Source organism: Neophocaena asiaeorientalis, unplaced genomic scaffold, assembly GCF_003031525.2.
Source record: "Neophocaena asiaeorientalis asiaeorientalis breed wild unplaced genomic scaffold, Neophocaena_asiaeorientalis_V1.1 scaffold379, whole genome shotgun sequence".
Taxonomy (NCBI): domain Eukaryota; kingdom Metazoa; phylum Chordata; class Mammalia; order Artiodactyla; family Phocoenidae; genus Neophocaena; species Neophocaena asiaeorientalis.
The window spans coordinates 562,037-576,787 of NW_020172145.1; the positions used below are offsets into that span (position 1 = coordinate 562,037).

At 42.7% G+C, this 14,751-nt stretch overlaps 1 protein-coding gene across 2 annotated transcripts in view; it reads left to right on the top strand.

The window, feature by feature from the left end:
- Nucleotides 1–3,202: 3,202 nt before the first annotated feature.
- The window catches only part of TEK (TEK receptor tyrosine kinase), a 102,649-nt gene continuing 91,100 nt past the window's right edge, over nt 3,203–14,751 (top strand). Inside the window, exon 1 of one of the 2 annotated variants that reach the window (XM_024754646.1) lies at nt 3,203–3,557. In XM_024754646.1, the coding sequence (XP_024610414.1) occupies nt 3,506–3,557 (52 nt within the window). In that variant the 5' untranslated portion in view covers nt 3,203–3,505. The remainder of the gene's footprint in view (nt 3,558–14,751) is intronic. The other variant, XM_024754653.1, reaches the window with a different exon arrangement.

The following is a 14,751-nucleotide window of genomic DNA, read 5'->3' on the forward strand; positions in this document are numbered from 1 at the left end:
TTTTCTTTGCGGTACGTGGGCCTCTCACTGTGTGGCCTCTCCCATTGCGGAGCACAGGCTCCGGACGCGCAGGCTCAGTGGCCATGGCTCACGGGCCCAGCCGCTCCACGGCACGTGGGATCTTCCCGGACCGGGGCACGAACCCATGTCCCCTGCGTCGGCAGGCAGACTCTCAACCACTGCGCCACCAGGGAAGCCCTGTTCACTCATTTCTTAATTCATTAAGTATCTATTCAAGACATACTATGACCTTCCAGGCACTGTGGTCAGATCTGGGAATTCAGTGGTGAATAAATTAGATATGTTTCCTGCCTCATGAAGATATCAGTCAGCTGGGGGAAAAGAGACATTAAAAAGATGAAGACACAAATATATGATTACCAATTGTGATTAGTACTGTGAAAAAAAAGGACAGAGTGTTGGGATGGAATAACAGGGAAGACCTGATTTGGATTGAATAGGTCAGGGAAGACCTTTCTGAAACTGAGACCCAGAAGATAACTAGGTGTTAATCAGGCAAGAATGGGAAGAGCCTTTCAATATTTCTGGGTGGATGGAGCTGCTGAGGATAGAGAGCTGATCCAGCTGGTCCCCAACAAGGCTCTTCAGGGGATGAAGATGCCCTGATGATGACCACAGCCAGCTTTGTAGAGAAGGGTTGTGGCCATGTCCAAGTGTGTGGTATTTCCTTAATACATTATGTATTGGGGAAAGTCCTGTCCAGACGTGGAAATGGCCTCTCCCTTCCCTTGGAAATCCTGGCATGCCATGCAGTTGTGCAACTTCCCAACCTGTTGCCAATCAGCTCTGCTGACCTATTGGCCTTGCACTTGGTAGTGAAGCTCATATTGTTATTCCTCAACAGGTTCTCCATGTTCTAAGATCCATAGGGCAGAAATCTGGAGCAGAGCATGTCTGGACACTTTTGCCCACAAGTTACCTTCACTTTACACCTGGAATTTACATGCCAAAGATTCAGAACTCCCACACGAAAGTTGCTTAGCCTTTTGACTAGCTGTATAATCATAGGCTCAGGAAATCCAGCAGTACTTGTTATATGGCGTCAATATTCTGGATAACAGTGAAAAGGATTACATGGAATAATATTTCTGGATCCTGGAAGATGAACTTAAGCTACATGGATCTTTGGGATAATGAAGAAATAAATTAAACTGAGCAATATTTCTGGATTACAGAGAGAAGAGTGAAGTTGAGTCACTCAACCTGGATAATGGAGGGAGGAAGGACCTGACTCACAGTTCTGGGTAAGAGGAGATCATTCTGGATGATGCGGAAGGATGAAGCTGGACTGCTTTTGTGGATAACAGAGGGAGGCAGCGCAGGAAAGGATGCAAGGTAGCAACACATTCAGCCTACAAGAACCAGCAAAAAGGAGGGAGCGAGAGCAATGATGGCTTCCTTGTTTGCCCATCAAGCACAAACAGGGGAAGCTGTGCCTGGGAAGGCAGGTGCCCTGGGGTTGGTTTGTTTCCAAGGTCTTCCTTCCACTGCTGCTCCACATGGCCTGGGGCTGGTGGACCTCACAAAGTCCCAGATACAATGTGCTTAAGTAGAGCACTTTGGTGACCCCCTCAGACTTTCACAGTGACGGAGATACAAAGCTAGCATCTTCTTTGAACTGCCCAGATGAAAGATCCTAGGAATCAACCTGGAGATGCTGAGAGTCGGACAGTTTAGTCATTTAGGCTATGAGGTGTTACAATCAGAAGGGAAATTAGTCATATCCAGTCTAAATCCTTCACTTTACAGTTGAGGAAAACGTGGCCTAGAGATGGGAAGTGAATGGTCCAAAGCCTCACGGGCAGATCATGGCAGAACTAAAACTAGAACCCAGAATCCCTGACTCCTAGTCTGGTTCTTTACGGCCAAACTTGAAGCCATCTCATAGGAATAGAGAATGGCGTTCTGGAGGAAGCTTTTAGGACTGAAATCAGAGACAGAATGGAAAGACGAAAGGAAGTGAATACGTTAACACAATTAATGAAAGCCTTCTATGAATTAGACACAGTGCCAGATGTTTTTACGGATTTTTAAACCTCATTTAATCCTCTCAAAAATCCCCTTGATGGAGAGATTATTGTCATTTTATAGCTGTTGAAACTGAGACTCACAGTTTCAGTAACTTGTCTCAGACCACACATGGCTGAGCCAGTATTTGAACCCAGGTCTGCATGAAAACACAGCCTGAGCTTTTTTTACCTTAGCTGCCTGGAAACATCAATTGGTTCTTGAGATCATCACTGATGTGATAAAACCTGGGACAGAAATCAGGCAAGACTAGGAGCATCTGCGTTTTCCTGTGGTGAGTAGGAAAAAGGATCAGACAACTCTTTCCTCCGGCATGAAGGCGAGGTGATGACTGAAGTATCGGCTCTCTATGCTAAAGTCAGAATTCGTATTTTGGTGAAATTGTCATCTGGATAAATTTAGGGTCTCTGATTTCATTGCAGGTATGGTTACCCCAGTGGTTATTTTCCTTTTGGCCTATGTACTCTCTCTGCTCTTATGAATATTTTTATCCCAATCTAATCACTTATAGTATTTGGTTTTTACACAGGTTATTTTTAAAATTTTGGATACAATTTTCTTCTGAAAGTAAGTTGGCCAGTAACCACGAAATCCCTCTTAGTATTACTAAAACCCTTCTCTGCCAATTCCTTAAGAAATTAGATCATCTTCAGATGAATTGTTAATAAAAAATTAACGCGATGGCCAGTAGCATGGATATCTTTGGGCTCTTGGCCAAAAGATAAGCCATCTGTGTGTAAGAAAACAGGCTAACAATTTTGGACTCTGGTCTCTGTGGCCACAGTGAGCACTGACCTCACTGTTAATTACCCAAATTAACTGTTTTTAGGGGTTGTGTTCTCTCATCACGAAAACTTCTCTTCCCAATTCAAACCATGTGGGTGAAAACAAGAAAACAAAAGCCAAAACTGCTCCCCACACCCAAAAACCCCTTCTGTCAGGGCTCCCAAGTAGACCCGGGAGAGCCGGCTGAGAAGGGCCAGTCATCAGCGCATACCATACATAGGTGGAGGGCTTGTTATTCTCAGTTTCCCGCCTAGGAGAGGATACCCCTATTGTTTCTGAAAGTGCTGACCAGGACCCACACTTCCAACTAAAATTCCTCTATCCCTCCAACAGCAGCAAAAGCAGCAGCAATAGATAAGTGTTTTGATGAATTGCAAGATGGATAGGGCTTACAGTGCCCCCAGCCTTGCTGATACCAAATGCCTTTAAGATACAGCTTTTCCCATCCTAATCTACAAAGGAAACAGGAAAAAGGAACTTAAAACTCCCTGTGCTCAGACAGAAATGAGACTGTTACAGCCCGCTTCTGTGCTGTTCCTTCTTGCCTCTGACTTGTAAACAAGACCTAGTAGGACATGCGAATGGAAAGTCACAAGCCTCTGGGTGTTTGAAAGGATCCTTGGGACCTCATGCACATCTGTGGAAACTGGATGGAGAGATTTGGGGAAGCATGGATTCTTTAGCCGGCTTAGTTCTCTGTGGAGTCAGCTTGCTCCTTTCTGGTAAGGTTTGGCTTTATTATCTTTAAAAAATATATTTTTAACAGAGTTAGTGATTCTGGGCTCTCTCACCAATGCTTAGTGCTGGTTAACAAGGGGCAGCTGTGGCACAGGGACTGTTTCTCCATGAGTCTCCGTTTAATGTATGTAAGGATTGACGTGGAAAGTCCTTGTGGCATGAACTGATTTTTCTAGAGTTTCTCTTCTGGATTATTGCCCGCTGTGTTACCACAGACTCTGTGAGGACTGAGACACGCTTACCATAGTGCATTATTTTACTGTTCCTCATTCTAGATTGTTTCCTTACTCTATAGAAAAAGAAGAAACCTGGCTTTACCTGCTTCAAAGAAAATCTTCAGTCATTAAAAAAAAAATCAAATTCATGCTGAGAATGATTCGGACCCACTTAAGGCATTGTACAGATTGACATTTTAAAATGAGAACAAAAATGCTTTTCTATAAAGATTTCGTATTTGTATCCTATTTTAATCAAAGCAGTCAAACACTAGGCTTTTTGGTTTTTATCTTATAGTTGGGGTCAGGGAGATTAGGGCTATATAATTTTTGTTTTATTTAAAAAGTATTTGGCACACATATAATAAAGACTTTGTAAAGTCTTTATTGGCCCAATGAAATGAAAGTTTAGGCAATTACCCAGATCACTGGGTACAGGAGAGTAACAAAACCTATTGTGGGTTTAAGGAATGGTTGGCTTGAATGTTCTTAGATTTAGGTTGTCTGTTGTTCAGATTCTCTAGATGGCGGCGTGGCTTATAGTTCACTCACCCTATGAGATACCTATGAAGGTGGTATCAAATCACAGAATACAAATAACAACTATAACGGCCATCAATCTCTCCCCTTCAGTTTGAAAGCATTTGAATTGTAATGAAAATAGAATTGATATAGGAAATGAATTTGGGAAAATTTACTGAACTTAATGGTGTGGGCTATATTATATTAGTAGAATTTGATCCAAGTATACGTAAGTATCTGCTAATTATTTTATATTTTTCATATGTTTGCAATATTATATTATTAAATATTCAAAAAATTAAATAAGATAACAGAACTGCATGTTTGTTTATAGCTCTTCAGTTTGTTTTCAGTGATCAATTATATTGAGGATTTAATAATATTTTAAGACTAAGAATGTGTAAACTGCTGAAAATGAAAGATTATCTGAGATAGTTTCAGTATGTAGAAATTTTTTATATTCATGTAGAAATAATGTTGATTTCTCCAAAAATATGCATCTTTAAGCCAAATAGTTATCATAATTCCATTTTCGGTTTGCTTTTTTTCTGTGTGACATTTATCAGTAACATGAAATCTGGAACTGCTTCTACATCAGGGATTATAGGCATGCAAAGCCCAGGGGTCCACAGCTGCTCTGAGATACTTTTTAGGTTAAATAATATACACACACAGAGACACACACACTCTGTTCTAATTCATCTTTTTTCCCCATAGTGACCATGTTATGGCACTTTGCAATATAGGCTTAGAAAAGATGTCATAAAATCAAACAAAAAAGTTATGTGGCAAAATAGTTACTCTGTGTCTAAACCAAAAGCACAGCACTAACTTAAGCAGGGTGAAGCCCAAAGAGAGGGGTTTCGTGCTCTTGTTGAAAGGAAGGGTAACACCGGCAAGGTTGGTTTCTGGAGTAGGTCTGTTGTGCTAAATCCTAACTTAGATTTTCCATCTAAGCCTCCATGAATATGAATACTGAAGGCCTGATAATTGCAACAACAAGAATCCAGCATGATTATGTCTACAGGCATAGGATCCCATTCTTCAAACCAAACTCTACTGGTAGACTACAGTAATGGAGCAAGGGGCTCATGACTTATGGCTTTCTCTCTCTAGTCTAGTGGGTTGTTCGTCCTTCCTTTTTTCTGAACAAATAGAACTGAAAAAACTATCATATTTGCCTCAATGAAGGTGACTCTGGGTGGTAGATGCTAACCCATAAAAGGGTTGGAGGAGGTATGTAGTTTTTAGAAGGCTTCCCTCAAATCCACCTAGATTCTGGTAGATTCCCTTCCCAAGAGCAGATCATGGCCAATACCAGCTTAGAAACAAGTTCTAAGAAACATACTAGATTTTCTCTACTCTCTCATTCTCACCAAACCAGGCTGCTCTCCCAAAGAGAAAAACAAAATAAAACTAGTCACTCTTTCTGCTTTATCATAATATGTCCTTTGTGATCAACATTGATCCAATGTGAAGCCTCTAGCAGCATGCCTTCATGCCTCTTTCCTGTCTCATTTGACATTTTAAGTAACAACCTGGGTTCAGAGATAGTGAATATCTTGTCTGGAGTGGCAGAGGAAATTCAGTTATAAGGTCAGGGAAGTGGTCCCAGATGGAACCTCCTGATTAGGGTTGGTCTTAGAAGGCTAGTTATCAAGTCTGAGTAATCAAGGGTGGAGGCGTAGAAGCTGGGAACAGAGACACACCTGGGAATTATTCTCAGAAGGAGGAGTTTTGTTCTCTTCTCAGATGCTCCCTCCTAAACATTGTTTTTGTTGGGAGCTCTCAGCATTTCCCTTTCAGCCTTACCCTGGGAGAGCTTCCTTCAAGAGTCTAGTCCTTCTAAGACATCTCTCCAGGAGGGAAGAACTCTTCTAAGTTCATCCAGAAGACTATGCTATATCCTTTGGGGGATTCAGATGGGTGAGGTCCAGTTTTTTCTGACATTATCAATTCATCTCCTGGAGCTCTATTCCTAAAAAGATATGTGTGTGATTGTGTCACCAGCTTATTCCCTGTAGATGGCTTATTGGTAAGAGCACAGAATCAGGATTCAAATAGATTTGTCCAGGCTGGAAGGGTGAACCAAACCCAAAAGATAAATAGATAAATGTCAAGTTATGCATTTGGATTCAATAGATAGATGACGTATGTTCAATGTGAGAGAGACCTGGTTTGCTGAGAGCTCTAGTGAATGACATCCAAGTTTTGGTGATACACAAAATTTGATGAATTGCAAGGAGCCAATTTATAGGCGCCAACACAAGCTTTACTTGCTAAAAAGGTAACACATAAGCTGTAACCGTTTGCGTAGTAAAAATATAGGGTCAGAATTAGAGATGGTAATCACTTCCATCTGCTGCTCAAAGCACATCCATTAAACACTGAAGACGCTGAAAAGCTTGACGGCAAACATTGTAGGCAAATGGGAAGGTAAGTGCTTTAGAAACTTCGTCATATGGGAACATTTAGTCAGGAGAGAAGAGATGAAGGAGCAGCATTTTCATGGGTTTCCACATAGCAGACACCGTAGATTGACACTGTATTTTGTCAGATCTAGGATCCAGGGGTGGAGGGAGTTGCACAAAAGACAGAGTTTGGCTTTGTTGATGGAAACCTTCTAAAAACTGGATCACTATCTCCCTGGGGAGTGAGTTCCCACACTGGAGAGGGTTCGGGCATGGGTTGGGTGATCGATAGTCTTTAGGAATGTGAAAAGAAAATCCTTTTCATTTCACTACCTGTGGCTCCTCACCGACCACTTAGCAGGTAGATAAAGGTCAGAAGAGCCACTAGATCTTTGCCCACTGAAATCAAACTGAGTTTGTTTTCTGAATGTGGACCCAGATATGGTCACTTTATGCTGAATTGTAACTCAGTTAACATGCCTTAGGAGAAGAAAAACCACATGCACCTGTGCTATTATGACTCACTTTTGAAGACACTGCTCTATGAGGCTGAGGTGGATCTCATTAAGAAGGCAGGAGAAGGAGTTAAGAGTATAGATTGTGAAGTCACACACCTGGGATTAAGCTCAAATTGGATGACCATGGGCCAGTTATTTGATTGTTCCAAAGCACAGTTTTCTCATCTTTTACATTTGAGAATACTTTTTTCCCAGAGTTGTTATAAGCATCAAGTGTGACAATGCATGTAAAGTACTCAGCCAGGAAGAACTCTCTTAGTAAGTGAAGCTAGTGTAATCAAAAGAGAAGTGTTGCTGTGAGGACCATTGGGCTCATTCAAGACCAGTCTAATGTTTTCCAGGTGTAGGGGAGTCACTTACTACTCTTAGAAGCATTCTCCTAAAAGACTTCAACATAAGCCAGTCTCTCAAATTTTGTGCTGATCTCTCCCCATTTGACAAGCCAGAACACTTGGCCTACTCTCTAGTGCTTTCCCTCACCTATCCCTGCTCATGGCTCTTCTACTTCAACCAGGCCCATCTCCACCATCTATGCATACTTTCCCCTTGGCTCTTGTTCATGCTGTTCTATCCATTTGGAAATGACACCCACCACGTTCAATCTGCAAACAAAATTCAGCTTAGTTTGCCTAGGCCAACTCTTTCTCGTGTTCTTCCCCTGATTCTGAGTTCCCTTCCCACACAGGCTGTGCCTTTGAGCTTTAGACACATAGGTTTAGGCCAGTTAACCTCTAACATTGTTGACAACAGATATTATTTACTTCTTATTCTCCGTAGTGCATGGAGTTTAATATGCCATAGTAAGAAACTTTTGGTATACCATGGCAGACCTGACAAAAAGAGGGAAATTGTTTGTTGTTGTACAAAGGGCTTTTAAACATTGAAAGGATAACAATAAGAATCAATTTCATATATATTGCAAGTAGTATTCACTCATATCTTAAAAGGTTGGCTTATGTTAAATATTTGATGTAAATAGGTCAACAGAAGATCCCTTTTTTCCCTTCGGTGTGAAACGTAAAATATATACTCACGAAAGTGGGTTTAACAAGATTTTACATAATATTAGGTATTGTGTGATTGTTGAATATTACTTTAAAGATACACATAGTTTTATTCAATAGACATTTATTGAGTTATTGCCCACCTTTCATTCATTTATACATTCACTTATCTATCATTTCAATCAATGAAGACATACTGAGGACTTACTTTGCACCAAGTACTGTACCGGATACCAGGAATGAAAAAAAGGATGAATTATTTTTTCCCCTTGCTAAACTCACATCTTAGTAGGAAGGATGACTATAGGCATATAAATTGTAAGATGCTATGATAAATAAGGTAGTAGGGGTATATCAAAATCTAGCTTTTCAAAAGCTATAAAAATGTTTATTGGCTTCAATAATAAAAGCAACTTTAAAATCCAAATTAAACATAAATGGCTAAAAACATAATGTCAACTTCATTAATTGCTAAATTTAGTATGAATAAAATTTATATTGAAAATAATCCGTAGGATAGATTTTCCTCACTTTGCAAGGACTCCTAAATAATAATGAATATTGCCAAAAATTACGGCTAGTGTAGTTATGAGTTACTCATAGCCAAATGATTTTAAAACTAAGTAGGGAAAAGGGAAAAGAGAAGAAAGAACTTCCCATCAGAGGGAGCAGGTGGTGTGAAATAGCTGGGCAAGCTCAGGGAAGCTGAGTAAGTCTGGAATGTAGGGAGGAGGTGGTGACTTAAGGTTGGGTTCAGATCAGGAAGGGCCTCCTAGGCCATTTTAAGTCATTTGTACCTCTTTCTGTACACATGGAAATTTAGTATGGTGTTTGTTCTATCGTATCTGATTTATGTCTTGGAAAATTCACTCTGATAATAGTGTGAAACATGTATTGACATGGCAGAGAATTAGGCCTGGGCCAGTTTGGCTTCCCAACACTCCAGGCAAGGGAGGCTTAGATGAAGAAGGGGTTTGAAAGTGTTTAGGAGGTGAAACTGTAGGGACTGGTAATTGGTTATATATTGGAGGTTGTGGGAAGTGGGGTGAATAAGCATTGCTCCCGGCTTCTGGTTTGGGTAAGGGTTCTGCCATTCTCTGTGTTGGGAAACATGGCAGAAGGAACTGCTTGGTGACAGGCTGGCATGAAGCAAATAATTATTTTGTACATGTTGATTTTGAATTTCCATGTTAAAGGTGGATATTTAGTGAAATTTGGCTCTCTGGGTCTGAAGCTCAGAAGAAGAGGGTCGGGCAAGGGATTGAAACATAGAAATCTTTGTTTATGGTAAGCGAAGACATGAGTTGTATACCAAGACTTATGTGAAAGGAAGAGAAAGAGCAGATAGCCAAGGGTTCTACAAAGAAGCAGTCAGGGAGTTGCCAGGAGAGGCAAACCCAGTCAGATTCCTTCCCTGGGATTTCAGAGAATTGGTGTTGTGGTAGCTAAGGAAGGAGAAAGTTTAAAGAAGGGGACAGTAAGATGGGGAGAGCAGAGCGACAGCCTCTGGGCTTGGCATGGGGGCACCAGACTGCAGGTGTGTTATTTTACAGAGAGCCAGCTGCACTGACAGCGTTACCGTGCCAGAGCTGGAAGGGTGTCAGAAGATCAGCTAGCATCACTCCCAGCCTTCAAGAAAGGGAATGTCTAAAGTTGCCTCCCTTATTTCTGGAATTTTAAACTGATAACCCAATTCCCACCGGTCTAGCCAGACTATTCCTCAACTTGCATCACACGTGCAGAATGTTTTTTAGATTGAGCCTTGTCTGCTTTCCTCTACATCCTTCCCCCACCGCCTCCTTTTGTCCCTTCAGGATTCTGACCATCTTTCTCCTTGTGTTTCTTCCCGAAGGCTGCAGGGGCAGGTGTGGAGACATGGATCTGCCAGATGGACAGAGTCCTGACTCTTTTCAACACATCTGTTGATTAGAGGGAGTGCGTTCCCACTGCCTAGTGGTGCCATGTGTAACATGGTACGCACATTACGTAACAAAGAGAGGGAGAAAACCTAAAGATGAGCAAAAGGAGCCCATTAGGCAGCCAGCTGAGGGGCATGTGGGCGGCTGCTGTTTGCTCTGCCTGCCCGGGGCTTGACCAGTGAGGTGTGTGTGGTGGTCACACCCATCTCAGCAGATCTGTCAGCTTTCCCGCTTTTGTTAGAGGGTGATATCATGCTTCCTGGGGGGAGCGCTGGAAGACAATGCTCGGCCACTTTCCTCCAGATACAATAGGCGGAGTCAGGAAGGCAGTATTGACATTGCTGGGGCTGGGAAGGCACTCGCTGCTCCGTGGCCGTCAGATGGTGAACCAACTTAACCTTGGCACACAGGGCCTGGGTTGTGCAAGGCGTCTGGCTCCAGAGCCAAAGGGGACTCCACCCTGGGGACAGGAGTGCTTTAGACATCTGGGAATCTGGGATGGGCTTCGAATTCTGATCCCTGTGTCAAAAACAACCGCAAAACAATAATAGTACCAGGAATAACAAAAATGGCTACCATCTGCCGAATGTCGCTATGTGCCAAGTGTTTAATATGATTTTTCAAAATTCTTCTCCTTTATTTTATTTTTAGTTTTGTTATTATTATTTTTGGCCGCACTGCGCAGCGTGCGGGATCTCAGTTCCCCAACCAGGGATCGAACCTGTGCTCCCTGCAGTGGAAGCATGGAGCCTTGACCACTGGACTGCCAGGGAAGTCCTAATATGATTTTTAACATCTCACAACAATCTCACACAATAGGTATTATTATTTGTTTTGCTTGTTTTAAAAATACATGGTGAAACTGAGGCTCACAAAGGTTGTGACTTGACTAAGGTTAAAATGTTGTGGACATTCATTATTTGGGACTGCCTAACGTTCCTATTTTTTCAAAAGCCACCATGCTTTCCCTCCATTGATGGGACTGCCAATCACTGATCAGAGTGTACTGTCCATCAGAAGACAGCGGTTGGTTCAGATGGAGGGTGCATGACCCAGTAGGGCCAGATAGACTCTTCTCTGGGAATTTATGAGCAAGATGTTCTCTTTCTTCAGTGAGGACACTGTTTACCTGGAGCCGCCAGCTTCCCTTGGCACTTGAAGCTAGTCTTTGATAGGAAAGAATGATGACAGAGACAGAGAGAACAGAACCCAGACAGGCACTCTGAAATTATCTGAGCCCTGGATCCAATGTTTTTAGATTGGAGACCCATCCCTGCCCCTTCCAGTTATGGGAGCCAGTTGGCTTTATTTGCTTGTGCTATTTTGAGTTGTTTTCTGTCTCTTGAAAATGAATAGTACTGAGTGACCACACTCAGTAGGAATGATGGCAGCAAGAATTAAACTGAGGGCTTCCCTGGTGGCACAGCTGTTAAGAATCCACCTGCCACTGCAGGAGACACGGGTTCGAGCCCTGTTCTGGGAAGATCCCACATGTCGCGGAGCAACTAAGCCCATGTGACACAACTACTGAGCCTGCGCTCTAGAGCCTGCAAGCCACAACTACTGAAGCCTGTGCGCCTAGAGCCCATGCTCCACAACAAGAGAAGCCACCGCAATGAGAAGCCTGCGCACCACAACGAAGAGTAGCCCCCGCTCGCCGCAACTAGAGAAAGCCCTCGCACAGCAACAAAGACCCAACGCAGCCAAAAATAAGTTAATTAATTTATTAATTTAAAAAAAAAAAAGAGTTAAACTGAGAATGACCTGAACCCAAATCCTGGACTCTTTCAAACACTTCACTGTGTTCCAACTAGTGTTTCATGGTCACCTCAGGCTGGTTTCCAGAAAACGAGACTGATAACAATACTTATTTGTGTAGATTTAGGGGAAGATTTTAAAAGATACTACTTAAAATTACTTAGTATGGTATGGGTACATGATGAGCACTCAATAAAAATCAGATGTTCTTAAATTGTTTACTTCTAAACAAAGCTGGAGGATCTTATGTCACTTTATGTCAATCTTTTCAAAGCACATCTCCATCCATGAGGGCAGGCAACTCCTATTCTATGCCAGATGGAGCTCCCTGGCTTCCCTTGGGATAACTCAGCATTGGTACCCTAAGCCTGGCCTTGTCTCAGGGACAAAGAGAGAAAAACTTAGAGCTGTGCGTTCTTGGGTTTTTACTAAAAATCTGGAGTGCAGGTGAGGGAATTCCTTCCCATGGCCCTACCAGCTGGCAGGATGGTGCTCCCGACTTTTCTCCTGCCAGCCCCCAATTTCCTGTTTTCTCAGGTCTTGACTAAACAGAGGCTCTAGGATGCTTTGCCCTAGACTTTTCCCACCTCATTTATTCCAAACCTATTAATTCCTAGTCCTTGAAAATTTTCTGTGGCATTGTCAGTTCCCAGTGCAGCGTGGTTCACTTCAAGCTCATTATTGACTTTTTGGACCCAGCCTGGAGTACACGTGTGTATGTGCATGTGCCCAGCCTGGAGTACACGTGTGTACGTGCATGTGTGCGTGATCACAGCTCTGCTCGTATTTCACCACCATCTTGCCTTTAATTCCTCCTCCTCTTAGTCTCAATTCCTCTTTGTGTCCAGCACCTCTTGAATCTGGAAGGCACTTTCTAATCTTCCAGAGTTGATTTAAATACCCACCTGTTTTGCTATTCATTGCTACCACTCCAGAATCAAAGAGCAGGGTGGCGGTGGTAGTTGGTTGTGGTCAGCAACTTTTCAGGAGCCAGTCTTGCCCACCTCACCAGCCTCTTGTGATTCTTAGTCCCTCAGGCTACACCGGCGGTGTATTCCAGTCATTCCAGGATCTTTGCAGTTTCTAAAACTACACCTTCAAGCATCCGGGCCTTTGTTTGAGCCCTGGTCTGGGAACACTGTGTACACTGTCCCTTCTGCCCAGAATATCCTCTTCACTTTCTTTTCTTCACCTGACTTATTCATGCTTTGAGATTTATATCAAGTGTCATTTCTTCTAAGAAGTCTTCCCTAACCTTCTTGCATGGATTAGGTCCCCGCCTTAGCCTGAATTCCACCAAAGCAAACAAACAAAAAACCCGTGGACTGAGGCAAAGGCATACGTGCAGGTAGATCATTGGGAAGTGATCCCAGGGAGCAAGAGTGAGGGACTAGGGGAATGGAACTGTACAAGCATGTGTTATCACGTTGGCCACTGCCTCAAATGCCTGGTGCTCCAGACCTTTTGAGGAGCCTTATGAAATGAGACTCAAGGGCATTCATCCATGGCTCTCCTCCCCTTTATTCAAGGGTCATATAGATGCAAGAAGCTGATAAGCTACTGCTGGGGTCCTATGCTGTTGTGCCAGAGAAAGTCCCGAGGGAGGAAGTGAGATATCCTCCCATGGGCTTTGTGTGAGCTACTTTGGTATTACACCTGCTCAAAGCTTGTGGAGGTCTGCTCAGCTGCGGCTGCAGAAGCAGCGGAAGCGAGACCTCGAATGGGGAAGATTTGCATTGGTGCCCAAGAGGTGTTGGATACAGGGACCCTTGTGCTTGTCTCTGCCATAGTACTTAGAATATTCAATTACAATTTACAGTTTACTTGATGCTTTGCCCACTAAGCTATGGTGTGTGTTTGACATATCAGTAAGAGAAATGCTTTAATAAATAGTTTTGCATTGGATTAAATGTTCTGACCTAGTGCTTTCCTAAGTGTGCTACATATACTACTGCTGGCCTGAAAGATCATTTAATGTGGTGCTTGGAAGAACATTTTTAATTATAAAAATTATTTGTATATATAGATGTATGTGTGTATGTATCATATCAATCATATAATTTAATGAGTATTTTGGCATTATTTGAGGCTAAGGAAAAAAATAGATGAGTTGATTTAAAGAGAATGGTTAATAGAATAATTGTACAAGTCTCCTATAGACTCAGCAAGAATCATGAAAATGACATATTCATCAGTGCAGTTTAAGAGACACCACTCTAACTGAATGAGAGAGCCAATCCTTTTTAGAACTCTTTTGTGTGTGTATGTTCAAATAAAAAATAGAAAAGTAATTTGGGCACATAATTAATACTATCCTAGTGACATGGACTAAGTGGAAGAGAGTCTCTTGGTGATCAACCTGTCTCAAAAGACTGTCTTGGACTCTAATATTGCTCCTCTCAGGAAACCTGGAAAGTGGACATTTATTAATAAATTACAGACAAGACCTAGTTTATATGTTGGGCATACTGAGTGTTCCTCAAAAAAGGCCCAGGGGCTTCCCTGGTGGCGCAGTGGTTGAGAGTCCGCCTGCCGATTCAGGGGACGCGGGTTCATGTCCCGGTGCGGGAAGATCCCACATGCCACGGAGCGGCTGGGCCCGTGAGACATGGCCGCCGAGCCTGGCATCTGGAGCATGTGCTCCGCAACCGGAGAGGCCGCGGCAGTGAGAGGTCCGCGTACCGCAAAAAAAAAAAAAAAAAAGCCCCAGTAGTCAGCCAGGAAAATAGTAGGCCATGCCCAAAGTAGAGGAATGGATAGGTCAGTTATATGCATTCATTCAAGCTAACATTTACTGAGCTCTTTCTATGTTCTGGGAATCTGCTGGGCAT